The sequence below is a fragment of the Balaenoptera ricei genome, chromosome 14 (assembly GCF_028023285.1).
Source record: "Balaenoptera ricei isolate mBalRic1 chromosome 14, mBalRic1.hap2, whole genome shotgun sequence".
Taxonomy (NCBI): Eukaryota; Metazoa; Chordata; class Mammalia; order Artiodactyla; family Balaenopteridae; genus Balaenoptera; species Balaenoptera ricei.
In genome coordinates this window covers 68,831,580-68,858,679 of record NC_082652.1, presented here as the reverse complement: position 1 = coordinate 68,858,679, position 27,100 = coordinate 68,831,580, and the positions used below count along the sequence as shown (strand labels likewise).

The 27,100-nt window shown below is 51.9% G+C and overlaps 1 protein-coding gene across 8 annotated transcripts in view; it reads right to left on the bottom strand.

The window, feature by feature from the left end:
- Positions 1-27,100, bottom strand: part of CTIF (cap binding complex dependent translation initiation factor) — a 302,316-nt gene that overhangs the window by 226,847 nt on the left and 48,369 nt on the right. For all 8 annotated transcript variants that reach the window (XM_059894009.1, XM_059894012.1, XM_059894003.1 and 5 more), the window contains exon 2: positions 3,976-4,176. In XM_059894009.1, the coding sequence (XP_059749992.1) occupies positions 3,976-4,155 (180 nt within the window). In that variant the 5' untranslated portion in view covers positions 4,156-4,176. The remainder of the gene's footprint in view (positions 1-3,975; positions 4,177-27,100) is intronic.

Genomic DNA, 27,100 nt, shown 5'->3' with positions numbered 1-27,100 from the left:
GTCACGTGGGGGCTAATGAGATGCCAATGCCCAGGCCCCTCCTCATTCCACTCAACTCTGGGGTGGGATCTGTCCAAGCTCCAGAGCAATTCCAACATGCAGCCAGAGTTGTGAACACTGCGTTAAAGCTCGCTGATGACCCACAAAACCATCCGCTAACATCAGAAGTGCCAAACTTCCCCACTGATAACATCCCAATCTCCTCCACAAAAGGTTAATGGTCAATGAGATTTGGAACCCTAATTCTCATTCCACAGGGGGAAAAATATACTATCTTCCCAACAGCCTGTTAGTCACAGCCTGTGCCGAGCATGGAACCAAAAGTAGGTGGGCAAGGGGTGGGCACCAGGTCTCTGCTCAGCCACCACCAAGCAGTGGGGTTTGGCCATTTTCCATCTCTGTGTCTCAGTCTTTCCTCCTGCAGAATAGGGCTATAATCCCCCTCCTCCCAAGGACAGAGTGAGGGCAACTCTCAGGATGTGCCTCTGGGGACTTGGAATCCACTGGAGGACAGGCACTTCTGAAATGTGTGGGTGTGGGTGAGGGTGTAATTTTAAATTGGTATCCCAAACATGCTGGGAAACTTAGAACATACATTCTCTTCGTTACTCATGTAGGAAAAAAAGGACACTTTTCTGTCTCTCTCTGTTTCTTCTCTCTCTCTCTCCCATTCATCCATCCATCCATCCATCCGTCCATCCATCCATCCATTTTTCTTTCTAGTTATTGATGGGGGAGGGGTGGGGGAGAACACAACTTTACAAGCATCATGAGGTATTTTCTTCCTGAGTGTCAACTGCCATCTCTCAGATCCTAAAAAATGACCTCACTCACTGAAAAGCAACATTCTTCTCCACTCCCTCAAGTTTTCTCAAGGTTTCCAAGATTCTTAACAATTTTCTCTCCCAGAAACATCAAAACACCACCACAGACAGGCAGCCCAGGACATTCTCTGAGGTTTTTTATTTTTGTTTTTGTCTTTGGCTTCCATTTAAAATAGTCATCAGATTAAATAAAAACAAGCAAAAGTGCTTTAGCAGAAAGATTTCCTGTAAAGCTGTGTCAATAGAGATTATATTTTTTTAAAGAAGTGTGTTATAATAACACATCTAACACTGGCCTTGCTTAGAGTTGCCACAGCTGCCCCCTCCTCTGGAGTCTTGACCCCAGCTGTATTTGGGTTGCGGGGGTAGTTGGTGGGAGCAGGATTGAAACATGTCCCCCTCGGCCACCTGCACACAGGCGGGTCCTGGGATCCTGCCAGGTGTTCGCATTCTCCCAGGAAACCTCAGGGAATACAGAAAGTTTAAGGAATGCATCTAGATGGTACAAGTGTTTTCCACACTCTGCCTCAAGCCAACATCTGTTTAACAGCCCACCCAGATGTGGACATCCAAGCGTGGTTAGGTCCAACCTATCCCAGGAGCAGGAGCCGGGAGTGCAGGGCCCAGATTGAGGGCACTTCTCCATCTGCTCTACATCCTGAAAGCTCACCTGTCCCCACAGGGGGCTCAGAGGCGCTGGGAGGGCCCCTCCTTCCAAAATTCTCCCTGATGGTTGCTCTGGGAACAGAAATCCTATCACTCACAAAGCATTCCTCTGGGGTGAAGCTTCACAGCTTCCTGGGACCCTCGTCCTGTAAGAGCCCATTTCACCTGAAGGAAATATTGAGGGATGCCCTGCTGGAGGCCACCAGAGTCCACTCAGTGGGGGAGGCAGGCAGCACACGTCAGGCTAGCCCCACGCACCCGTCCACAGGGCCCGAGTCGAGGCCAAGCCCTCTCACCTACTCAAGGCCATTGCTCCAGCAAGCGGCCCCTCTGCCCTGGACCACTCCCATCCATGCACAGCTCATTGTTAATGCTCCTGTTGTGACCTCGCTTCGCCCCAGAACCACATGCCTCTCCCCTTTAGAGCGAAACTCCTGTAACACAGGGAGGACCTGCACTGCATTATCCTCCCATCTCAAACCCATCTCCTTGACCTTCACCCCCACCACTGGACCGTCACCCCTCCCATCAGGGTCGCCAACGGCCCCAGTGGCTCCTTTAGGTTATTCTCACTCCTCCTGCCAAATGCCCTGCAGCAGCAGTCAGCCCACCCCCCACACCCTCGAAACACATCCTCCCCAGGGTTTCCAGCACCCAACTCTCACATGAATTTCCTCCTACCTCACTGCCAACCCCTCTTGGTCTCTTTTGCTGGTTCCCCTCACATCCCTGCCTTCTAAATGTAGGCAGACCCCAGGACTCAGCCCTTGTACATCTGGTCTACCTGACCCCACTGCCTCATGGAAGCATCTCTTCTGCTCTCCCTCTTTCTCTCTCTGCTCCAGCCACACCGGCCTCCCTGCTGCCCCTGGAATAACTCTGCCAGCTCAGGCCTTTGCACGTGCTGTCCCCTCTGCCTGGACTGCCCCTTCCCCAGACATCTGCAAGTTCACCTCTCCACCTCCTTCGGTGACATCTTCCTTGACATCCCATTTAAAATTGCAAATCCCTCCTGACCTTCATCACTCCCCACTCCATTTTCCTGATTTATTTTTCCCCACAGCAGTTGCCATCCACCACTGGGATAAGTTCCACGAGGGCTGAGCTTTTCATCTCTTTCACTCATTCCCAGGTACCCAGTCCTAGGACAGTGCCAGACACCGAGCAGGTGCTCAATACACACTTGTAGAATGAATACTGAACAGATTACAGGCTCACACTACCTGTGATTTTAGAACTTCAAGAACGCCAAGGAAAGCATCGATTTCTCTCTCAGGGCAGATCTTGCCTTCCCTACCCTCCAATGGGGATAAGGTGTGGACCAGCAAGGCTTCACAGTTTCCCAGGTCCACTCCTGGTCCTGAGTTCCAGGAAAGCCACAGGTTCATTCTGGCTTTCTAAAAAGCTGGAGGGTCTGGATCTTCTGTCCACCCAGATAGCGAGCCAGCCAGTTGCACTTGGCTTTTCTCCAAAGCAGGGCACCCATGTCAACTTCTCTACTTGATAGAGGAGCCCCAGGCTTGAGGGGGACAAGTACAAGAGGTGGACACTGGGCCCCAGACCCTGAGAAGAAGAGACCCTCCCGAGCCTCTGGGTGCAGACAACACTCTGCCCCTCTGTAGTTTTGGAGCCTCTTATCACTTTTGACCTTCCAACATTCCTGAGGCAGCGGGATCATCCCCACTCACCAGATAAGAAAGCCAAGCCTCAGAGAAGTTGAGGGGTTTGCCTGAGGTCACACAGGCAGCTAGTAGCAAATCTGGAACCAACTCTTGAACAAATATCTACTGAGAATTTACCATGTTCAGCAAAGATGCATGTGACATGGTCACTTCCCTTAATGGTTCACATTCTACTCAAGACAACTCAAAACTTCCAAATCTCGACCCACAGTCTTTCAGCCGAGTTCACCTTCTACCCAAGATCAGGGCTGCCACAGACTGACCAGGAGCAGGGAGGCCAACCTCAGAGTCTGGTCTGAAGGCTTCATGTGTGTAACGAGGTCTGGCACACAGGGCCCTGGATGACCGCCTGAGAGACTCGATTCTTTGGCACCAACAACGGCCTGTATTCGACATCAGAGGAAATATTCACGAGTGATAGACTTTTGATTGTGTGCCTTTTGGATAAGCTACAACCGTCAGGTCTCTTTTAGAACATGAGCTTGTGAAGAACAGGGAGCAGTGCCTAGCACAGCGGGGGCTCAGTAAACGAGTGTTCCATGAACGGTGAGTCTGGCTGGGCCGCAGCTGCCCAGCGGGGTAGGACGGGGTAGAGGTGGGTCAGAGGGGCTGGGAGCACACAGCCAGGGGCCTCCTGCCTGGATCCCACGCTCTGCTGGGTGCGGCCATCCACACCTTGGCAACCTAGGGCCAGGCCATCAGATGCTGCCTGGAATTAGGGTCCCTTACCCTTATTACCCCACTTCGAGCTTGCCGAGGCCTCGTACCTGACCAGGCCCTGCCCCCTCCCGGGCAGTGCTCACCTGGGAGATGTGGGACTGCGTCTTCTCACTCTCGCCGTCCCCCTCTGTCTTGTCGGCCAGCAGCCCCTGCACCTGGTACTCAAGCACGTAGCTGTCGATGAACCGCTCAAGCTCCTCGATCTCCTGGGAGCGGCTGCTCCCGGCCTCGGAGGAGGCCGATGCTGCTGAGGAGTTCTCCATCCCTCCACTCAGGGGCCTGGGCTGCGGGGTACAGAGAACAGATGGGCTCTGTGAGACACAGCTGGAGGCAGAGATGGTGACCCCACTTGAGAACTCCTCCCCTGTCCAGAAGCATTCCCTCATTCAGACTGCCGTCTTGGTCTCCCAACATCCTGAGAAGTCAGTGGGGCGCCAGCTCGCCTTTAGTGTCAAGAGGATGCTGTGATCCCTCCTGCGTGGGGAAGGAGACTCAGGCCCAGAGAAGGCAGGTAATTTGCCTAATCGGCCAACACAGTAACTCATGCGATGTTGAGCGTTAGTCCACACCCGGACCTTACCACCCAGGAAAAAGCGGAATATGGACCCAGTCTACAAGTCCAACCTTACTTCCCAACTTGGAGTTAACAAAATCCACCACAAAGCAGAATAAAACAGACCACAGGCTTCTACGTCTCTGACCCCAGCATTGAGATGTACGGGGGTCCCCAGACACAAACCCTCTAAGGGGCCTGGGCCTCTAAGAAATACCTCCTTCTAAAGAGACATTTTCTCTTTGGACGCCAGGCTATCCCTAAGTTAGGTGAAGACTGTAGGCCTTAACATGATCTTGTAGCCCTGTTAATGGTGCATCTACTGGGACACACGCTACACTCAGTCTGTAAGGACGTGACTGGCTTTTAATGATACAATGTGAAAGGCAAGGTGGGTTGTCTGGGAGGGTGTGGCCCAGCCATGGTCCTCTGTAGGAGAATGACTCCCTCTTCAGCCCTCAGGCCCTCTCCCTGGGGGGCCTGGCATAATGTGACCATCGTTCCAGGGATAGCTGTTAAAGTCCACCAATAGAACTGCTGTCCCTCCCCAACTAGACCGGGTTAACCCAGCCGCTGCAGGGGCCCAGGCCTGCAGGGACACCTCCACTGTCCACGCTTGCTCCCAAAGCTCCCCCCCTCGCCCGCACCGATCCACCTGGAAGTTGGGAAAGCTAGAACCATTCTCAACACTAGGTCCCTTCCCACCAGGGACCCTCCCCCTTCCTCTGGACAGGCTCTAGGGCCTGATGGGAAAGGGCTTCAAAGCTTGTCTGGTGTCCCTTCCATTGTCTGGAAATCAGTGCTCTCCACAGGGAAGCCCGTTCAGCAGAGGAAGCAGAGGCTGCACATGGCTTCACCATCAGAACTAGTACAACAGTCTTCTACCCAACCACCACCATTAGATACACAAAGACCCACGTAACGTATGCACGGGGCTCTGAGACCACAGAGGGCTGCGGGCACCTAGAACAGTACTGTGGACAATAAAGGCAACATCCCAGTATTTTCAAAGGAACACTTGCATTTCAAAACCTCGGATTACTGAGAGCTTTTTTAGGACACAGTTATTCACCAATAATTAAGGGCTTGTTGCATTTTTAACGGTAATGAATCCAAAACAGCGCAAGGAATGGCCTGCTGGGTTCCAGAAATGCTGCTGAGACTGTGAATGCTGACTCCCTCACACCCTCGCCAGGCTCCCTGGAGTCTGTGTGGACCATGGGGGGGGGAAGAACTCCCTGGGGAGACACACATTCTCCAGCTGGTTTCCTGACTCAGGTTTTGGCTTTCGGCTGCTGCATGAGACCCAGCCTCCCTTGGACCCCAGGCCAGCTGTAGCGGGTGTGCGCTGGGCTCCTGAGCTCAGTGGCCTTAGGACTCATGGATTTGTCCGCCTGCCCCAGAGGGAGGAGTCTGAGGTTTCAGGCTTGGGTGAGGGAAGCCAGGTGTGGAGGCCTGGGTGGCCGTGAGTGTGCAGGTAGTTTGCTCAGATTGAAATAAGCATGCCTAGTGGTGCAGGGCCACAGGAGGGGGTAGGGGTGGGGATGTCCAACGCCCCTTCCTGCACCTGCCGTTCAAGGCCTACAGTGGCCTTACATCCCTCCCACCACCAACATCCACCTGCTCCGATGGCTGCCTGTGCTTCCCTCCAGCCCCCTGGCCACTCTGCTCCTCGTCCCAGGTACAAGCCGTGTGTGGCAGGTAGACCCCCTAAGAGGGTCCTGAGTGTACATCTTCCCCCAGCTACTCAATCAAACATTAATCTAGGAACTCCTGGGAAGGGATTTTGCAAATATAATTAAACTCCAAATCAGCAGACTTGAAGAGAGGAAGAGTATTCAGGAGGGCCTGATCCAATCACACGAGCCCCCTAAATCTGCGGCTGGAGGTAGAGACAGTGTTGCTGGCCCGAAGAAGGAGGGGTGTGGGCAAGGATCATGGGCGGCCTCTAGAGGTTGAGAGCAATGCCTGGTCAACGACCCACAAGGGAAAGGTGTTTCCGTCCTACAACTGCAGGAAGTAAATTCTCCAACAATCAATGAGCTTGGGTTCAGATTTCGTCCCCCAGAGCCTCCAGACCAGAACTCAGTCTGGCCGACACCTTGATTTCAGCCTTCTGCTATACCAAGCAGGACTTCCGACTTCCAGAACTGTGAGACGATAAACGGGCATCGTTTAAAGCCACTAAGTTTGTAGCAATTTGTTACACGGCAATAAACCACTAACACATGATGCTTTTACTTCTCTGTGCTTTTGCTCACACTATGTCCCTCACCCAGAGTCACTTTCCCCTTCCCTCCACCTGCCAGATCTCGGGGTCCTAACACTCACGGAGTGCTAGAACCTTAAAGCCAACAGGTAATTAGCCCAACGGGCAATTAGCTTTAATAGCGGCCAGTGGGCAAAGGATTCACCCAGCCTCGGCCTAGGGGCATGGATACGGCAACCCCTAATAGCAGGAAAGGCTAATGTGTACTGAGCGTGTATCGTGGGCCAGGCACTCTCCTCAGCACTCCATATGCCTTCGTCCACTTACCCCTCACCATAGCTCTGTGTAATCGATATAATTATACTCCTTAGAAGAGAAAACTGAGTTTCAGAGAGGTTAAGTAACTGGCCCAAGTTCTCACGGCAGAGCTCCAGGTCCGGTGCCTCCCCATTGCCTCTTCATCCCGCCTCCTGGCAACCTGCTCAGGCCCTCAGGACATCTCCCACTTCGCCTTTCCCCACTGCCCTTTGAAAGCCCAGGGAATCCCTCAAGTGCTGTGTGTGTGTGTGTGTGTGTGTGTGTTTGTGTGCATGCGTGCGCACATCTTAACCCCCACTGGGCTGCAGGCTCTAGAGAGCTGGGCCCCGTGCCTAGCTCAGTGCGGGATCCTGGGCAGACGGGCGGCCTCAGGGGGATGGGATAAGGCTGGTGTCCAGAGAGGGCTGAAAAGGAGCCGCCTGCAGAAAAAAGCCAGTATCTAAGGCCGCGCCTATTATTCCTCGAAGACTTAAGATCTTATCACAGGCTTCTGGCACACGTCACGGGTACAGGCAGAGGGCTGGCTTCTGTAGGAGCGAGACAGGAGCGTTTCCAGGAGGCTCGGCCTGCAGCAGCAGTCTCCGTCCTGCTCTGCTGGCCGCTCCCAGGCTCTTGCGGGTCTGTCACGGGGCCACACCACCGTCCTGTCAGGGAGCCCGGGGGCAGAAATCACCCCTCACTGGCTCACTGAGGAAAGAGACAGGCATTGAGACACATTCCCAGCCTGGAGAATTTCGGTGCCCAGAGGGAAAAGGAGCATGTCCCACACTGGTCACTTGCCTTGGAGGTCCCCTCCTGCTGCAGTCACTGCTGCCCAGTCAGATTCACACATGTAGCCTGACAGCACCTCCCCTCCGCTGCCCTGAGCGCCTTCGGCCCAGGGCTCCTCTGACACACACCAGCAGTACCTGCAGGCACCCACCTGGCACCTGGTCCCTGCATCCTAGAAGTGGGAGGAGCTAACAGCCCCTGGGGCAGCCCTGGATGGGGACAAACACTCCCTCTTGGTCTCTGAGATAACAATGGAGGCGGCTTCCTCATGGTCCCTCAGCGGGTCCCAGTGGATTGGGCCCAGCTGCCCACAGTGGTGACCAGATCCATGATACCCCTTTGCCAGCTCTCCCTCCTTCCGTGTTACTCTCCTCAAGGACTCCTGTTCTTGGGCTCATTTCTACATTCTAGAATGAGCCCCAACCAGGGTTCAGGTCCCTCCTTCAGTAGAAGAGACCCAAGCTTTATCTCTTTAGCAGAGAAGAGGGAGGAGGGAGAGAGGGAGTGCAGCTACATTATCCATCTCCTTGGCTATCAGCCGGGCACTCAATCCCCCAGTTTCTATAGGGGTAAAATACATATGACACAAAACGTACCATTGTAACCATTTTCAAGTGTACAACTCAGTAGCGTTAAGCACATTCACAGTGTTGTGTGAGCATCACCGCTATCTATTTCCAGAACGTTTTCATCATTCCAAACAGAAACCCTGCGCCCATCAAACAACTCCCCATCCCCCATCGCAGCCCCTGGCAACCACTCTACTTTCTGTCTCTTCTGAATTTGGCTCTTCAACGTACCTCATTTTGGTGGCATCATACAATATCTACCCTTCTGTGATTGGCTTATTTCACTTATAATGTTTTCAAGATTCATGCATGTTGTAGAATGTGTCACAATTTCACACCTTTTTACGGCTGAATAATACACTGTGTTACAATAATATACTGTATGTATGAACTATATTTTGTTTATCCATTCATCCATCAGTGGACATTCGGGTTGTTCCCACCTTTGGCTACTGTGATTAATGCTGCTATGAACATGGGTGTACAAGTATCTGTTTGAGTCCCTGTTTGCAATTCTTTGGGGTATAAGCTTAGAAGTTCCACCGCATTTTTAAGGTAAAAAGAGTGAGGAGGCACAGAGTAAACTTTCAGGCTGGTGGAGACACAGGGAAATAAAGGGATGCTTTCCTCCAGGACTTGTTCTGCTCCCTTCCTGCCTGTGTTTTGGGGTCTCCTCCTGGCTCCGTTTCTCATTCACAGGAAGATCAGGATGGGAAACCCCCAAACAGCTGGGACGCTGGCTAAGCTGAGAGCCAGCAAGAGGAGCTTAGGTTTTAATGAACAGTGAAAGTGATAAGGGGGATGGGACCAGAGGAGGAAGAAAGAGAGGAGAGGGTGGAAGAGGAGAAGAGACACCTCCCCCGGCTGCAGCCATCCAGGATGCAGCATGCAGAGCTGAGTCCAGATCCCAGGAACACACCCTGCAGCCTTCCTGGCTCCCCTCCTCGCCCCGCCCTGCCCCCATTCCCTGCCAGGTGATGGATGCCAAGGAACAAAAAGGCAGACAGCAGGAGTGGGAGAAGCGCTGAGGCCGCACTTTGCTGTAAAGGGCAGGCAGCCCAGAGCCTGCAGGCGGGAGGGCGGGGCCTGGGTGGGCACAGCGGAAGGAGGGGCACGGAGGGGCTGGGGCTGCAGAGCGGTGTGGCTTCCTTGGGAAACCAGCACTCAGCAAAGGTGCTTCAGCTGACACGGCGGGCTCTGCCCGAGGTCAGGAATCTCGCTCCCCCCATCCTCTGGGCCTGCCCGCCTTTCATGTCGTGGGGCTCACAGCGCTACATCAGGGGCCCGGGGTCTGGAGGAAAAGGTAGGGCCCAGAGACAAGAAGCTGGAACCGTCCCAGCCCTCTCAACATCCTTTCCCGCCCGCCCAGTGACAAAAGGCATTAGCAGCTGTAAATTTAGCCAATCCCTTTAAGAACAGCCAGGAGTTAGAGGCATATCACCTCCTCCCCGAATCCGCAGGACCAATTCCATGACCTGCCAACCAGATGAGACTCTTCTGTTTCGCTGCCTGCTAGCTCTTCCCTGGGGAATCCGTCATTCCGGGTCCTGAAAGGGCAGCCCCGCGCCCCTCACCCTTCCTCAGACCCTTTCCCCTCAGGCCCTCAGCACACAGCTCAGCTGGGACCTCAGAGAGGAAGCCCAGGGCTCATTTTTCGGCGTTCCGTAAGGGACCCGGCCACCTGGCCCGCAGGCCGGCTGCGGGGAGCTGTGCAGTGCGGTAGGGGGCTCGCTCTGGGCTCCTGAGCTCAGTGGCCTGGGGACTCATGGGTCTGTCCGTCCAGCCCGGGAGGACAGCAACTCCACAGATGGATACAGGCACATCTGAGCTGTAGGTGGGCGGCAGGGCCCTGCCAGTCAGCGGCGCTCCCCTGGTGGTGAATCGCCTCCACCCACCACGTCTCCACCAGCACGGCCTCACTCCCCCAGCCCGGACCCCCTCCAGCAGTCGTTCCTGGTGACCGTTACACACAAGGCCCGCCCTTCTCCCCTTCCCTCGCCAACGCAGTGCTGGCAACTGCCACCCACACCCAGAGCCTGCAGGAGGGCTCTCTCCTTTGTGTCAGGCAGCCCCCAGGGCAGGGCAGGGCCGGGCCAGGCCTCCCACTTCCAGTGTGGGAGGAGAGAGGCCAGCTGCCAGGGGAGGAGGACACCCACAGCCCTCCCTGAGGAAGCCATGGGAACCCCCTTCACAACGTCCTGCAGCCAACCTACCCCTCTGAGTTTGGCCCATGCCTCACCTCCTGCATAAACAGGACTCAGGCAGAACGCCTTTCCCCCCAACCTGCGGCCCTCAGGCTCGGCCACTCGTGTCAGTGCTGGCCTGGGGACTCTGGGCCACGCTGGTGTTCGCCAAAGAAAGCAGGGGGATTCAGGGGAGGCCTCTGTGTACAGGAGCCTCAGGCCTCCAAACACCAGAAGTAGAAAAGTTTAGAAACACTCAGAGCTGGAGGCGACCTCACAAATCAGCATCGTTTACCGTCTCAGGAGTCAGGACACCAGGTGTCCTCTACATGTCTGACACCGGTGTAACCCTCTGTTACTCAAACATCAGATGGGGGTTAGCTAGGGCGGTGTTTTTCAAACTGCAGGTCTCGGCGGTTTAGCAGCTGCAAAATAAACTTAGTGTAAGGCAAACTCATGATCTCAGCATTAAAATTATACAACTAAGTTGAAAATTCCAGTGAGTTAACACACATTGTAAGTGGAACAATTGTTTCATGGAACTTTTGTCTCATCTAAATACACCATGGAAATATATTTCTTTCTGTGAGGCGTGGTCAAAAGAGTTTATGAAAAGTGGGCCAGAGCAGTGCTTCCCAAACTTTCCTGTGTGCGGCGATCACAGGCAATCTTGTTAAAATGCAGATTCGGATTCAGTGGATCCCAGGTGGGGCCTGAGAGGCTGCATTTCTAACAAGCTCCCAGCTGGTGATGTTGCTGCTGGTCAGAGGACCTGGCTTGGAATAGCCAAGATCTAGAAAACCTGTCACATCCCTTCTATCCATTATTCAGCTCTTCCACCCTGGTTGGAAAATGGCTGGATTCTCCATCCTGATCCTCTGGCCTGCTGGCCAGCTCCCTGGGAGAGGGGCAGTTTCTCTCATGGCCCACTTAAGGCCAGGCAGGACCTCGACAGGCTGAATTAATATTTATTTGTGGACCCTGGGATCACCCACCTCCACCCTGGGCTCTTGGCACCAGGAACACATAACAGCACTTGCTGAGTCCCACAGGGCCGAGCTGCGGGTCCAGACATACCCAGATGCTCTCAATAAGTTGGAGGGGCTTCTGAAATCTAAGCCTCGTGACCTCAGTGGATCTTAGAGAATCCAGCCCCTTTACTGAGCAGATGAGGACACTGGAGCCCAGAGAAGGGGAGGGTCTGCTGGGAGCCACTCGGATGCCTATGGATAGAGCCCACCCGTAATGCAGGTCCCCAAGCCCCTGAGAGTCTGCCATCCCCAGAGACCCCCTGCTGAGCTGAGTCACCTCTCCCCTCCCCCAGTGACTGCCAACGTCTCTGGACCCCAAGTGCAGTTCTGGGTTACAGTCATTAACATCAGACAGTTATTCCTAAATAACAGACAGCTCCCAAATCACTGCATCATTTTCACACCCTATTGAACCCTCACTCCATGCAGGGCCCTGGGCCAAGCCCTGTGGATCTTTCAGAGTTTCCATGGAGAGACCACTGGGCCCTGGCCTTGCCGCTGCCTCCCCAGAGCAGCCTCTAGGAGTAACTGAGGAGTTGGACTGGTTTTCACAGTGAGGGCTCAGGCCACTGTGAGCCAAGAAGACAGGAGAGACGCTGTGAACCCTTCTCTCCTCAGCATGCCCACCGTGGTAGCACCTGGAGAGGCACCTGAGAAGGGGGTCGCGGGGAGAGGGAGCGGGTGCACCCACAGCAGTCCCTGCACAGGACACACCCCATCAGATTCCAGTCTCCCGACTGGGACTTCCTCTGGAGAAAATATCCTGAAACAGTCACTCCCCCGACCTGCAGAGGCCTCCGCACCAGCAGACAAGCCCGGACCAATGAGTAGAAGGGCATCCAGGGTGGGCTCTTGAGGTCCAGCCCCTGCATTATCCCTGGACCTCCCTGCCGTCCATATCTGCCCTCCCCTCCAGCCCCCGGGGTCAACAGGAGCCTCCACCGGGCTCCAGGTCCAGAGTCCCCAGCTGCTCCCTTGGCTGAGCACAGGCTGCTTCCTGACACCTTCACACCCCCACCTCGTGCTGTCACCCAACTCTTATCCTGATCTTGAATTTTTTATGGGTTTTTATCTTGTCTTGACAAGACTTCATGGTCTTTGGGGGCCCCGCTTCATCCGATACCTCTCACCGTCCCAAGCCCTGACGGCAGGCGGGCCTCCAGCTCCCCAGACCCCTCACACCCAGTCCAGCGTGCTCCTTCCCCGAGAGTGGGCCTCCCCAGCTCCTCTGCCCACTGCTGCTGGGCCCAGGCTCTCCTCCAGCCCCCTCCCAGCTCTTAGAACACTACAGCCAAGGGTGCTGGGGGTGGACCTGTCCCATTCCCCGCTCCACCAGCCTCCAGGGTCACCTGGTCCCAGAACCAAGACTCCCACTTCTTCCCACCACATTCTAGAGCTTCCTTAAGGCAATTTACCTCAACAGGTACTGAGCACTTGCTGTATGTCGTGCCCCACGGGCTCGAGGGGGCAAGGAAGTCACAGGCCTCAGGGTCACTGGCTGGCCAGCCCCATCCTTGGCTGGAGTCAGGTGGCTTCCTCCCTTCCTCCTACTCCTAAGATAGGGAAACATGATGATTCTGGGTTCCAATGCTGGCTAAACCAAGCTCTGTAACCTTGGGCAGCCTGTTTCCTCATCTTTAAAGTAGTCTGATGATAAAAGTACCATCTCATAAAATGTTGGGAGGATTAAGTGAAAACGCATGAGAAGTGGAGCGTGTGGGCCCCACCATCAGCCTTGAAAAGCTTCTGAGTTGACGGACAAAGAGTGGAAACTCACTCGGAGAGTGCTGGGAACAGAGCCCAGAGGTGTCCTGCTCTGAACCCGGCGATGCACCTGGGAGAGCACCTCAGGTGAAGGCCACAAAGCTTCTCCAAGCCCGGTGGCCAGCACCCAGGCCTTCCTTCTCAGGTGACACTCTCTCTCCAGTGTCTCTCTCGGGGTAACCAGGGTCCCCAGTCACCTTGCTCCCTCCTGGCAACAGCTTCCTGAACCAACCCAGCTGGAGCAGTGACAGTACCAAGTGGTTTCAGAGACACTGGCGGGGGTCTCAGAAGCCTGTCCCTTGCGGGGCTGTGACCCTGTGGGCCTCACGGCTGGGAAGACAGAGCTGGCTCCGAGAACTGCATCCCTTCCCTCTCCCCTCCTCATCCTCCAGGACCCCTCGATCAAGCCCACCTCTGGACGCCACCCTGACTACCCCAGCTCACAGTGAGCCTGTCCCTCAGAACACCCACAGAAGCTGCTCACTGGGCCCCTCAGCCTCTGTCCCCTGCCACCTGGGATGACCAACTCCTCCCGCACAGAAGCATAACCACAAAGCAGAGACTGCAAATGCTCATTAGGGGCCATGTCAGGACCACAGTGTATTTCGTTTGGTCTGTCCGGTATTTTTTAAATATTCAAGCCAATTTTATAAACCAAAAGATTTCGCGTAAAAATCCACATTTCTGATTTTCTTGAAAGACTGTGAGATCCAGCAATATTGGCCTGCCTCCCAACATTACAAGCGTCAGCTAGAGCTAAGCAGGGCTGATCCCTTCAGACAGGGCACGTGATCACCAGTTCTCCACAGACCCCAGTGCTCCCTAATGTCTCCCCACGGCCTACAGCCATCACTCTCACGCGGCTCCACTCACTCACATGTTACCGGCCTGGCCCTCACAGACATCTGCGTTTGAGACCCCCTCGCTACAAGAAAGAAACTGTAGATGGTCTATGACCACAAAAATGAGGAGTGGCCCTAAGAACTTGGAAATCAAGAACAAGGACTGTCCCCTGGGAGTTACAATGTGAAATCAGTACATGACAGTCCAAAATTGAAATATGCAAAGTCACTGCAAAGAGGGAGGTTTCCAGACCAGCAGGACACTACCCTAACCTGGCTGAAGACAGGCCACAGAGCTATTATAGGGAGACTGTGTCACTCTGCAGGGATTGGGCTGCACTGGAAACAAAGAAAATAGTCAAGCACAGAAGGCAGTGTACCCCCAAACTCTGTCCAGGGAAAGGGGTGCCCCTCCTGGGTGTCTTGAGGGGGGTCCAGGTAAAAGGACAGGGCTGTCCCACTGCTCCCTGTGATGCCTCCACCACACTCCAGCTCAGCCCTGAAGTGGTCTGAGGGGCTGCCTCCTTCCTCAGCTAAACTACAAGCTCTTAGAGGCCGAGGACGTGTCTGCTCTGCCCCTTGTGCCCTGGGAGCCAGACCTGAGCCCACTGTAGACTTTCAGTTAATCATTGAGTATTTGATGCTGGATTCCCAGAAATTAGAAAATGGACAGCAGGTAACTGATGCTCTGTCCCCTTGGTATTAACAGACAGGCAGGCGCTGGCTGCCGGTAGGCAGAGACGGGTGGCACGTTAGCAGCGGAATCAGCTAGTACAGTAGGCTGGGGGTGGACCCCTGTTTGGCTGAGTAGCCTGCATGTATCACACACAATGCTTGAGGCCCACAGGACAGCAACCACAGGAATCTCGAACTTGACCCAGTGCCCAGGCTCTTATCACTCTCCCTGCATTCCTCCAGGAACCACAGGCAGAACTGAACAGCAAGAGCCCGGGAGTGTAAAACCACGGAAAATGGAAGACCAGACCCCTGATTCCTGGAGTGGCCTCCAGGTCCAGAGCCAGCACACCCATGCTGCCCCTGCCTTTGTCTGGAGGACGCCAAGAGGGCTGCTCCTGCTCAGGGCCAGCTGCCTTTGACCTTTATTGAAGCAGGAAGGCAAACCATCAATACTGTATTCCCCACAGATCGCTGGTTTCCAAACTACTTTCCTCTAATACCATACGTATTTTTCAAATTAAATTATACACGGCTGCCCAGCTGCCCCCATATAGAAAAGATAACAGTCAGCATTTATTGAGCATTTACTATGTGCCAAACCCTGTGTTAAATGCTTGTCATATATTACTTTAATCCTCAAGACAATCCTATAATGTAGGCACCTTTTTGTCCCCACTGTACAAATTAGGAAACCGAGGCAGACAGGAATTGCCCAAGGTCATCTGGTAAGAGGCTGGCTGAGTCAGGACTTGAACCCAAACAGAGGGGCTCCAAGATACGGTTACTCTGATAAAACAGAAGCCAGGAGCCCAGAACTCCACCCACTCAACGTTCCCATCCTTGCCCAACATCCCCCATGAGCTGCTGTTCCCCACGGTCACTTCTGAAGTGGGCCCTGAACTGCTCCAGGTCAAGGCTTTGTGCCTTTCACAGGATAAGAGAGTAAGCTACCATCAGATATGAACTATTGAATCAGATGTGACATTATCTGTCCAGGCTTGGGAGGGGGGCTCTGGGCCTCCTGCCCTTGGGTCTGCACAGCCCAGCACCACCCTGCCAGTCGCCTCTCAATCACCCTGTGTATGAGGGAGACAGGTGTGTGTCACCACCTCCCTCTTACACGTGGGGACCCTGAAGCAATGTGCCTGTGGCTTAGCGACAGGAGAGACTGCAACCCAGGCGTCCTGACTCCAGCCCCGGGCGTCTCCCCAGGACCAGCAGCAGCTCAGAGTCCCACTGCTTTGTGGCACGAGCCAATAAATCACTGACTGTTCCCAGCTTGTGCTGTGATGGGGCAGAAGCTCTGAGGGATGAAGAGGAAAGGGACTGGACGGAAGGGATGGAAGTCCTACGTGCTACAGGGACTTCTTCTGGAGAGAGGGGGCGGGAAAGCCAAGCTCTGCAGACCACAGACATCTGCTGGCTACGGCTGTTACCTTGTAGAACACGGAGCCCAACTACTGAGATCTCGGCCATGACAGCCGCACCAGAGATGAGGGCTGCTGGCCACGGCCATGTTGAAGGCTCAGGTACAGTAGTTTTCCTGGGGTTGGTTTCCCCCAAGTGTTTCTCTCTGGGACATGTTGAGGTCACATAATTAGGGAAATAGGCAGCCAGAAAATCTGACCTCCAGATCACTCCCATTGGAACCCACTAGAGTGTGTGTTCTTGCGGACGTGATCATTTTGTCTCTCCCATCAATATACTTCCAGGGCCTGGCACAAAGTAGGATTCCACAGAAGATGGAAGGAAGGACTGTGGGCTCCCGGTGGGAGGGCTTCTGTGACCTAGGAGCTCGCCCTGGGGGCTAGAGTGGGGCAGCTGCAGCAAGGACTCTCAGACGCAGCCAGATGCCTTGCAGAGAGAAGAGAGAACCCACTTGGTGGCAGATCACAGATGGCTGATCTTATTAGGCCATCACAGTCATTGGGCTCTATTTCCCATTATCCCTGCAGTTCATTTCCCTCACTAGAGTGTGGTAGCGGCAGATCACCTCTTTACGGGCACACAGCAGGAGCAGTCTGTAGCCAGTTACAGCCACAGGGAGCAGGCTGAGTGGTTAACTGGCAGATAATTAACTGAGAAATTCCCCACAGCCCTCTGCAAACTCTGCTGAGATGGGAGAAAGGGATATACAAAGCCAGAAAAGGGCCTCCATTGTCTCAACAGTCAATGGATTTCACTCCAGAATCCTGGGAGCTTAGAAGTAGAAAGGCCCTTACAAATCACTGAGTCAACTGTGGGTGAGGATGTGGAGAAATTAGAACCCTCATATGCTGATGGTGGGAATGAAAAATGATGCAGCTGCTTTGGACAACAGTCTGGTAGTCCCTCATATGATTACACATAGGGTTAATATAAGACCCAACAATTCTATTCCTATATATATATATATATAGGAGAAATGAAAATACATGTCCGTACAAAAACTTGTACGTAAATGTTTTTATTATTATTTTATTTATTTATTTATTTTTAACTTTTGGCTGCGTTGGGTCTTCATTGCTGCATGCAGGTTTTCTCTAGTTGCGGGGAGCGGGGTCTACTCTTCGTTGCGGTGTACGGGCTTCTCATTGCGGTGGCTTCTCTTGTTACGGAGCATGGGCTCTAGGCACATGGGCTTCAGTAGTTGTGGCACGCGGGCTCAGTAGCTGTGGCTGGCGGGCTCTAGAGTGCAGGCTCAGTAGTTGTGGAGCATGGGCTTAGTTGCTCTGCGGCATGTGGGATATTCCTGGACCAGGGCTCGAACCCGTGTCACCTGCATTGTCAGGCGGATTCTTAACCACTGTGCCACCAGGGAAGTCTAGTAGTATTACTAATAATAACAAAAACATGGAAACAACCCAAATGTCTGACAACTGATGAATAGATAAACAAAATGTGGTATATTCAGGCAATGGAATATTATTCGGTCATAAAAAATAATGAAGTCCTGATACATGCTACAGTGTGGATGAACCTTAAAAAAATTGTGCTAAGTGAAAGTCACAAAAGACCATGGATGACACAATTCCATTCTTACGAAATGTGCAGAATATGGAAATCTATAGGGACAGAAAGTAGGTTAGTGGGTGATTAGGGTACCCACTAATGTGCGGGTGAGGGGATGGAATAGGTGGGCAGGAGGGCAATAGTTAAAGGGTATGGGTTTCTTACTGAGGTGATGAAAGTGTTCTAAAATTGACTGTGGTTGCCCATATCTGTGATTATACTGAGAAGCATTTAATTGTAGACTTTAAATAGGTGAACTGTATGGTATGTGAATTATATCTCAATAAAGTCGCTTAAAAAACTAGTGTATTTACACAAGTTGGTCCCAAGATAATTGCCTTGGGTTCAAATCTCTGGCTGAGTAGCTTAGAGACCTACCCAGAGGAAACTATAGTTGTGAGAATCAACTAAGACTATAAGTGAATAAAAGAATATCAACAAAAAGCCTAAAAAACTGAGTCCAGATTCCCCCTAAATCTGACAGAAATGTTTGCAGCTTCCCTAGAAGGGATTCTGCTGCTTCACCAAAGATAGACTGCATTTCCTGCAGCTCCATCCATCCATCCATCCATCCATCCATTCCATCCACCCACTCACCCATCCATCCATCCATCCACCCACCCATCCCTTCATCCATTTATTCATCCATTCATCCATTTATCTGTCCATCCATCCATCCCTCCATCCATTTATTCATCCATTCATCCATTTATCCATCCATCTATCCATCCATCCATCCAACCATCCAATCATCCATCCATCCATCCCTCCCTCCATTTATCTATCCATCCATCCTTCCATCCATCCATTCATTTAATAAGTACCTACTCAAGTTTGATTTTAGGTGTTAGGAACAAACAGGAAAGTAACCAGGCAATTGATATCATGAGTTAAGTGTTGTGGGCCGCAGAGGCGCAGCACCAACACATGGGACGGATGTTATTTTTATTAGTTTGTTCTAACTGACCAAAAAATGCAAATAAAACTACTAGATATTAAAACTAGGAGAAACCTTAGAAAGCCAAGTCATCAATTCTAAGACCCACCATTATTTTATGAGCCACAAAGAAAAGAAAAAATGCTGCCAATTAAACTATGACATAATGCCTTACTGACAAGCCTGCATGCAGACAAGTTGGTCACACGAGCCTCACATAGCTTTGAGGTGGTTTCATCTCTTCTGAGGGATTTGGGAATTTCTCCTGCCTTTGGTGGCATGCATGAGACTGATAGTTCCTGTTGTTTTACAAGAAAGTATGAAATTGCAGTTCTTCCCCCAACAACAAATATTTGCTTTTCTAATATCAAATCAATGCCCCACTACTGCTTCCATGTCCCTCTGTGTACACAGTAACATTTGGTGTCAATAATAAATTATAGTGAGATCTTTTGGAACACATTCTGAGTGCCAATCCACTTAACAGGTGGATGACCAACGACACATCCAATTCAGCTGAGGTCATGACAGTCTGAACAGCAGGACCACATTCACGCCTGCTCAGGCAATGACAGCTATGCCATGTGACACACCTGCCATGTGGCTAGCAGCCATCAATAGTAAGATGCACCCTGATTTCAGAGATATTAACATGTGGGGGGAAAATCATGTCTCCTAGAAGCAATGAAATGGTCAACTCGTTCCCTCATATTACAGATCAGGAAACACAAGCACAGAGCCGTGACGTGACACATCCCAAATCATGGAGCCAGGACTAAAACCCTTATTAGTTGAGATTTGTGCCAATGTGTTTCCTTTTTACTCCCTCAGGCCACCTCCAGGAGACTGCCATCTCTAAGCTTCTCTTACATTTTCTCGCTTAAAAAAAAACCAAAACATGCAACTAGAGATTATCATACTAAGGGAAGTCAGAAAGAGAAAGACAAATACCATATGATGTCACTTATATGTGCAATCTAAAATATGGCACAAATGAACCTACCTACAAAACAGAAACAGACACATAGACATAGAGAACAGACTTGTGGTTGCCAAGGTGGAGGGGGGAGAGAGAGGGATGGACTGGGAGTTTGGGGTTGGTAGATGCAAACTATTACATTTAGAATGGATAAACAACAAGGTCCTAATGTATAGTACAGGGAACTATATTCAATATCCTGTGATAAACCATAATGGAAAAGAATGTAAATATATATATATGTGTGTGTGTACAACTGAGTCACTTTCCTGTACAGCAGAGACTGGCACAACATTGTAAATCAACTCTACTTCAATAAAAAACAACAACAATGAAAAAAAAAAGAAAACAATCTTTTAGAGCATACCCAACAATAAGATGAACATATCTGTACAAACAGTCATAGTCCTACAAGCCCATGAAGATGGGCTCATTCCAATGCCATCTAAGGGACCATGTTAAACGTGCATGTAGGCGAAGAAGGACCATTAATTTATAGCTGCCAGGAGACCGCATTTCCACTCCCCACAGGCTGGTCCCCAGGCTGCCATCCAAAAATATTGTGCCATGTTTATAAATGAAGGTGGCCAGGTGTTTTTCTCAGAGTTACACACTCTCCCTATGGGTGGGGGCCCCGGGAAGACAGCCTCTCCATCAGATCGCCTGTAAGAGTCTAGAAACGCCCTTGCTGAGCCTGATGTGAGAAATCACTATGTCTATTGCATGCAGACAGAATATCCAGAGTTCAGGAAACTGCTAAATTGATTCTCAATATCTAAACATGCTGCTCGCATCCTGGCAGTATATCTGTCTTACAGGGTACTGGATCAAGATGGGGAAAAACACATTTTTCTTTTGTGAGCCTGGGATTGCAGAGCTGGCCCTTTGACATGAACACAGATTAACACGATCAAGTCCTCTTTGCTTCAACAAAAAAGTCCTTTTTCTTTTCCTATAGCTGGATAAACAACAGGCTTAAAGCCTTCAAGGTGAGGATAGATCCATTTAAACAGAGCTGAGATATGCTTCCCCGAGTGGAAGACTGAAGCCTGAAAACTGAACCAGATATGGGCCTGCCCAACAAGGATGAGGACAGCGGCCGGTGGAAACAGCCAGTCTACGCGGCTGAGAGCAAGGACGGCACTGCTCGGATTTCAGCAAGAGTCACAGCCTCACCAGGGACACCAGTGTAAAGTGGAACTAACATGAGATAAGCTGCCTTGGGACTGATGTAACAGGAGGCCACTCAGGGCTGGAATACTGGGGAAAAATGAAAGAACTAGTTACGGTGCAAAAGGTAACGAAGAATTTGTCCATCATCCAGCACTATCCAAGGGAGAAAAAAGTATCCAACATTCCAATCTATTTGTAGTGCCAAGCCAGGAACACAGCTGCGGACATTGAGCTGTCAGAGCTCAAAAGGAATATCCATTCAGGTCACCCCTGTGCCCTTTATTCTGGCTCTACCCTTGACTCAAAGCACAACAAACACCTGCCATTTCCTCAGCGCTTGCCAGGCGCCGTGCTAGAACCCGGGTACCAGGTGAGACGTGGCTTCTGCCCTGAGGATCCACCAGGGTGGCAGGCAGAAGATGGTACATAGTAGGAATTCCTGTCAGGAGCCACAAAGACACCGGTACAAAGGCACACACGGGCGTCAGCACAGAGTAACTGGTGAACAAACACATTGCACGACCTCCAGGAAGGTACTGAACCCTTGGAGCCTCAGTCTCCCCAGCAGATAAAAACCCCAACTTGACAGGGCAGTTGAGAGGATTATATAAAAATATATAAAATTAGCACAGTCCCAGGCAGACAGTAGGCAATCAATATATGATGTGTATATTGATGTGCTTATTTCAGAATCAAACATGCACTAGAGGCTCAATAAACAATGGCGATTAATAATTTGGGTGATCATTTCACAATATATACAAGTATTGAATCATTATGTTGTACACCTGAAACTAACATAATGTTATATGTCAATTATTCCTCAATAAGAACAAACAAACAAAAAAACCCAACAAAGCAAAACAAAAATAATGATAATTTGTCCGGGAGAGAAGGTCAGGGAGCACCTACATTGAGTGACCCTGGAGGAGGACGGGAGGTCTGCTGGGTGGGGGAGGGGAGAGGCCCCAAGGGCAGGGACCGCATCACCGAGGCACCACCAAGCCTGTGTGCTATCCCGTGAGGGCTTGACCTCCTCTAGGGCCAGGGCCACGCCGCTCTCGATCGATCTCACGATGATCACAGCAGCCAGCACAGGCAGCTGGGCACAGCACAACTTGCTGCATAAAACAGCTCCCAAATCCTCATTCCAACCCGCCGGGCAGAAGGGGTTGAGGAGTAGGGGCTGGCCTTTGCCCCCATGTACAGTCATGGAGGCAGGGACAGGAAACCAGCTCTTCTTCCCAGGCCTTCAGGCCATATGACCACCATGCTGGGCCCAAACGGGCGTATCAACTCAACTAAGGTGACCCTCACAGTAGGGCCTTCAGAGAAGCTGTCCCAGCCTGGGAGCACTTGCTGGGTCCCATCGCCTCTAGCCGGCATCCCTTCCCTCCCCTGCTCTGCCTGGCAGTGGGAACCCCCGTGTGCGGGCCCAGAGGGAAGATGTGGGTCAGGACCTATGACCCCAACAGCAGCCCGGGTCACCACTGGCTGAAAGAGTGCAAGACCCCACTTTCCCAATTCATCCTCATGAGTGGTGCTGAGCCACTAGGATGAAGAGTGTGAGCAATAAATGAGATTATCCGTGCAAAGTGCCCAGACCGTGGAGCTGTCACAGGTGAGACAGTAACTACCAACCGGTTGAACCTGAACCCAGGTGTGCGTATCAGCACAGCCGCTCGCTCAGCCCAGGCATCGCACACTCATCTACAGCATCCGTGCTGCTTCCCTGCTGGTCCCAGCTCCCCGCCGCCCACGAGCTCCCAAATAGCAGCTGCTAGTGACAGCGCACACCTATTGTGTGCCAGACACCCTTCTAAGTGCACTTCACGTTTTACTGCATTTAGTGCTCACTCCCACAGATGCTGTTACCGTGTCCATTTGACAGTGAGGGAAACAGATCCAGGGTATTATTGGACGCATTGGTTGTCAACGTGGTGAGCGGCCCTCTTCTGGCCTCACATACTCAAAGTGGACTGGCCACTTTGTGGGTATCACAGGCTGGAAAGCTTTGGGGAACACTATGCTGGCTCAGGAACCACCCCCGCAATGAAAGGCTGTGAGAAGGGGCCAGGGCACCCACTTCTCAGAGCCATCACCACGCTGAGGGTCTCATCCGTCTGCCCAGGACACAGGCGCTGCCCAGCCTCCCGATAATGGGTGTACCTGGCACTGCCCAGACTCTAGAAGGAGGAGGGTCTCCTAATTCCCTTAGGAACTAGCCAGGTGCCCTGCTGACCTGGGCAGTGCAGAGGCCTGGCTGAGCAGGAAAGGAGCTGGCGTGGAGGGGAACAGACTGCTGGGCGCTGAGATGCCGTCATACCCAGCAACAGAGACGGTTCCACTGGGGCTGCCGCCCCATGGACTTCTTGCCCCCAGGAATTTGTGAAGGGCTGTAGCAACATAGGAGTGTTCATGTTGCCATGTTATGGAGGAAAAAAAACACATTTTTATGTACGCTAGGATCTCAATCACATGAAAATGCACAGAAAAATGACTGCAAACAACAAATATCCTAAAACATCTCTCAGAGGCAGAATTAGGACTACCCTTTCTGTATTTTCCTCTTTTTTTTCAAAAATAAGCTTTTGGTCTTTTTATAAGTAAGAAGAAACAAACTTTGGTTTAAGAGAAAAAAAAAGTTGGCTGCGGGGTCCCTCCGGCCTGTTGATCACCAGGTTAGAACGCTGGCTGGGTGGAGCCTCTGCCAACCCAGACTCAGGCGGCTGGTCACGCGCCAGGCCAGCAGAGCCCTCTGCTAACACCCCTCCGGCAGGGACACTGCCTTATTTGCAAGGCCTTTCCACAGCCATGAGCTGTCTGGCACAGAGGTCATTTTCTTCTCTGGCAATGCACGAGGGCCCCTGCTGGGTGGACAGCGTGCTGTCCATCTGTCACCCTGTGCGTCACCGCTTAATCTAGAAATCTGCTGACCTCGTGCAGAGCCAGAGGTGGGAAATGGCAGCATCACTGGGGGTGTTCCCCACCACCCGCCCCCGTCCCTGGGAAGAAGGCTGGGGGTTGGAGGTGGGGACCAAGAAATAATCCCCATAAAGCCCTTGTAACTCCTGTCGAATGCTTTGATACAGTCAATAAATGCCACTGTTTTCATTATTGGCGCTACTATCCTCGTTCTTGCTCTGGGTTCCATGATTACACAAACCTCCTGGCAGTAGATTCTTCTGCTGGCAAAATACCAAAGGGAAATATGTTCTCAAGTTCTGATTTTAACATTTTAAATGCACTGAGATGGCACATGCCATGACCTTACTCCCAGCTCCCCTGCTGCCCTGTGGGCTCCCTCGTCTACCTCTGCATATGGTGTGGAGGGCGGGCAGGCCCCAGGCATTTCTGAGCACGTCAGACGGTGCCATGTCAGCCTCGGCACTGAGAGGTGCCCACCACACCTTCCCCCACCTTGCTAATGACATCACACTTCTAACTTCCTTCACACCAAGGCCTCTGCAGCCTTCTTAAACATGAATGAGCAGAATTTCACAGACTAAATTGTATGGTTTTCATTTGTTCTCTTGTGACTTATTAAGACAACCAAGGTATGAAAAATACTTGTGGTTGCCAAGCAGGAGAAATCTGGAAACGCGGTAAGACCCCAGAACCACCTGCCAATTCCCCAGTCACCTCAGCCGGGGTTTCCCTGCACCCCATGCTACTTGCCTACCATTTAACAGCCTGGAGCTTGGTGCGTGGCCAGTGGAGGTCTAAGGAATTCGGCTGCAGGGTCCAGGGCCAGACGGTGGGCTAGAAAAGCTGAAGCAATGGAATAGAGGGTACAGGGACCCCATCATGGGCCCAGCTGGAGGTAGCGGTCTGTCTGTTGCATTGGTCGTTGGGTCTCCTCATCAGAAACTGCCCAAGTTCACAGGTTCAAGAAGAGAGAGGCCAGCAAGGCCCTCCTTTAGACCAGGGGGCTGAATCTACATTCCAGGACACAGGCCGCATCCTTGACTTATTCCTGTCCAGACAAAGCCTACGCACCCCTCAAGACCCTTCTCCCCAGGACTGGTTTCCTGGTGAGTTATCTGTTGACTGGTCAATTATCCACTCACATGTCTGTTTCCTCTTGGATGTTGTGGGTCCCTCACCTCTTTTTCTTCCTCCTTTCCTATTGTCTTATAGAGAGCAAGTGAGCAGCAAATGGATGTTCAGTGAATGAGGGAGGGAATGAATGAATAAAATCGGCCAGTCGACATATACATTAAACTACTTCATTCAATGCTTCATCCCACATTGAACTTGCACTTCATCCTTCAACGCTTGACCTTGTTCCACTCACACCGCCCCCTCAGAAGATCAGGAACTGGAAACAGGGCCCACACGACACACGGAAACCCAAAAACCTGGTTTTACCACCTTCAGGTTGTGGAGCTATGAGAGTGGCAGACACTTCTAGTTGAACCTGTAATATCTAGTCTCTCCTTCCTTACTAACAAAACCCTTATAACATTGAGGGAGACAATGTGTCCAGATAAAAACTACATTTCCCAGCCTCCCTCACAGATAGTAGCAGCCAATGAGATGTAAAATAAAGTTAATGGGTGGGAAACCCTTTAAAGGGACTGACTGAGCCGGCACATGAATTTTGTCCTTTCCACTTTCTCCTCCTTGTGTAGAATGTGGGCATGATGTCTGGAGCTCCCGCAGCTCTCTTAGACTATGAGGCAACTTTGAGGCTAGTAAGTAGCCACCCATTAAGCATGGCAAAGCAGAAAGACAGAAAGACCCTAGGCCCCTGATGGCTACAGAGCCCCCACACCAGTCCTGGGTTCCTGCCTCCAGAGTCCTTTTCCATGGGAGAAAAAAAAAAATCTCTGTGTTGTTTAAACCACTGTTACTTAGGTTTCCTGTTATAGGCTGCTGTGGTAAGGAACTCTTTAAGATGGGCTTCAGTGACCCCTGCCTCCTGCTTTCCATGCCCTGTGTAATCTCCTCTCTTGAGTGTAGGCTGGATCTAGAGACTACCTTCGAACAAATAGAATATGGTAAAATGATAAGATGTCACTTCTGTAATCAGTTTACAAAAGACTGACTTCTGTCTTGCTGACTCTCCATTGCCTTGTCGGCTCGCACACTCTGATGAAGCAAGCTGCCATGCTGGAGAGGCCCACGTGGCCAGGAACTGTGGGCAACCTCTGGCCAACAGCCAGTGAGGAGCTGAGGCCTCAGCCCAGTAGCGCCAAGGAACTGAACCTCAGCAACAACTGTACCAGCGAGCTAGGAAGCAGATACTCCCGCAGTCGACCACAGCCTCAGTCAACACCTCTTCTGCAGCCTTGGGAGAGACCCTGGAAGCAGAGTGTCCAGCCAGGCTGAGCCCAGACTCCAACCAGCACAAAGCAGGAGATAAATGTGTGCTGTTTGGGGGATAATTTGTTATGCAGCAGTAGAGAACTGACACAGCTGCCACTCCTGATTCTAACTAAAATCCTGGGCAGGACCCTCCCCTCCTTTGGCTTTCATCCCCTTGTCAGTAAAATGAGAGCATTGGGGCTTCCCTGGTGGTGCAGTGGTTGAGAATCTGCCTGTCAATGCAAGGGGCACGGGTTCGAGCCCTGCTCTGGGAAGATCCCACATGCCGCGGAGCAACTAAGCCCGTGAGCCACAATTACTGAGCCTGCGCGCCTGGAGCCTGTGCTCCGCAACAAGAGAGGCCGCAATAGTGAGAGGCCCGCGCACCACGATGAAGAGTGGCCCCCACTTGCCGCAACTAGAGAAAGCCCTGGCACAGAAATGAAGACCCAACACAGCCATAAATAAATAAATAAATACAATTAAAAAAAAAAATAAAGAGAGCATTGGACTGGGGGATCTCGAAGGCAGGCGCCTACCATTTTAAAATTCCGGAATCCTGGGCTTCCCTGGTGGCGCAGTGGTTAAGAATCCTCCTGCCAATGCAGAGGACACAGGTTCAAGCCCTGATCCGGGAAGATCCCACATGCCAAGGAGCAACTAAGCCCGTGCACCACAACTACTGAGCCTGCGCTCTAGAGCCCACGAGCCACAACTACTGAAGCCCGCACGCCTAGAGCCCGTGCTCCGCAACAAAGAGAAGCCACCACAGTGAGAAGCCTGAGCACTGCAACGAAGAGTAGCCCCGGCTCACCACAGCTAGAGAAAGCCTGCACAGCAACGAAGACCCAACTCAGCCAAAATTAAATAAATAAACAAATTTATAAAAAAAAAAAGAAA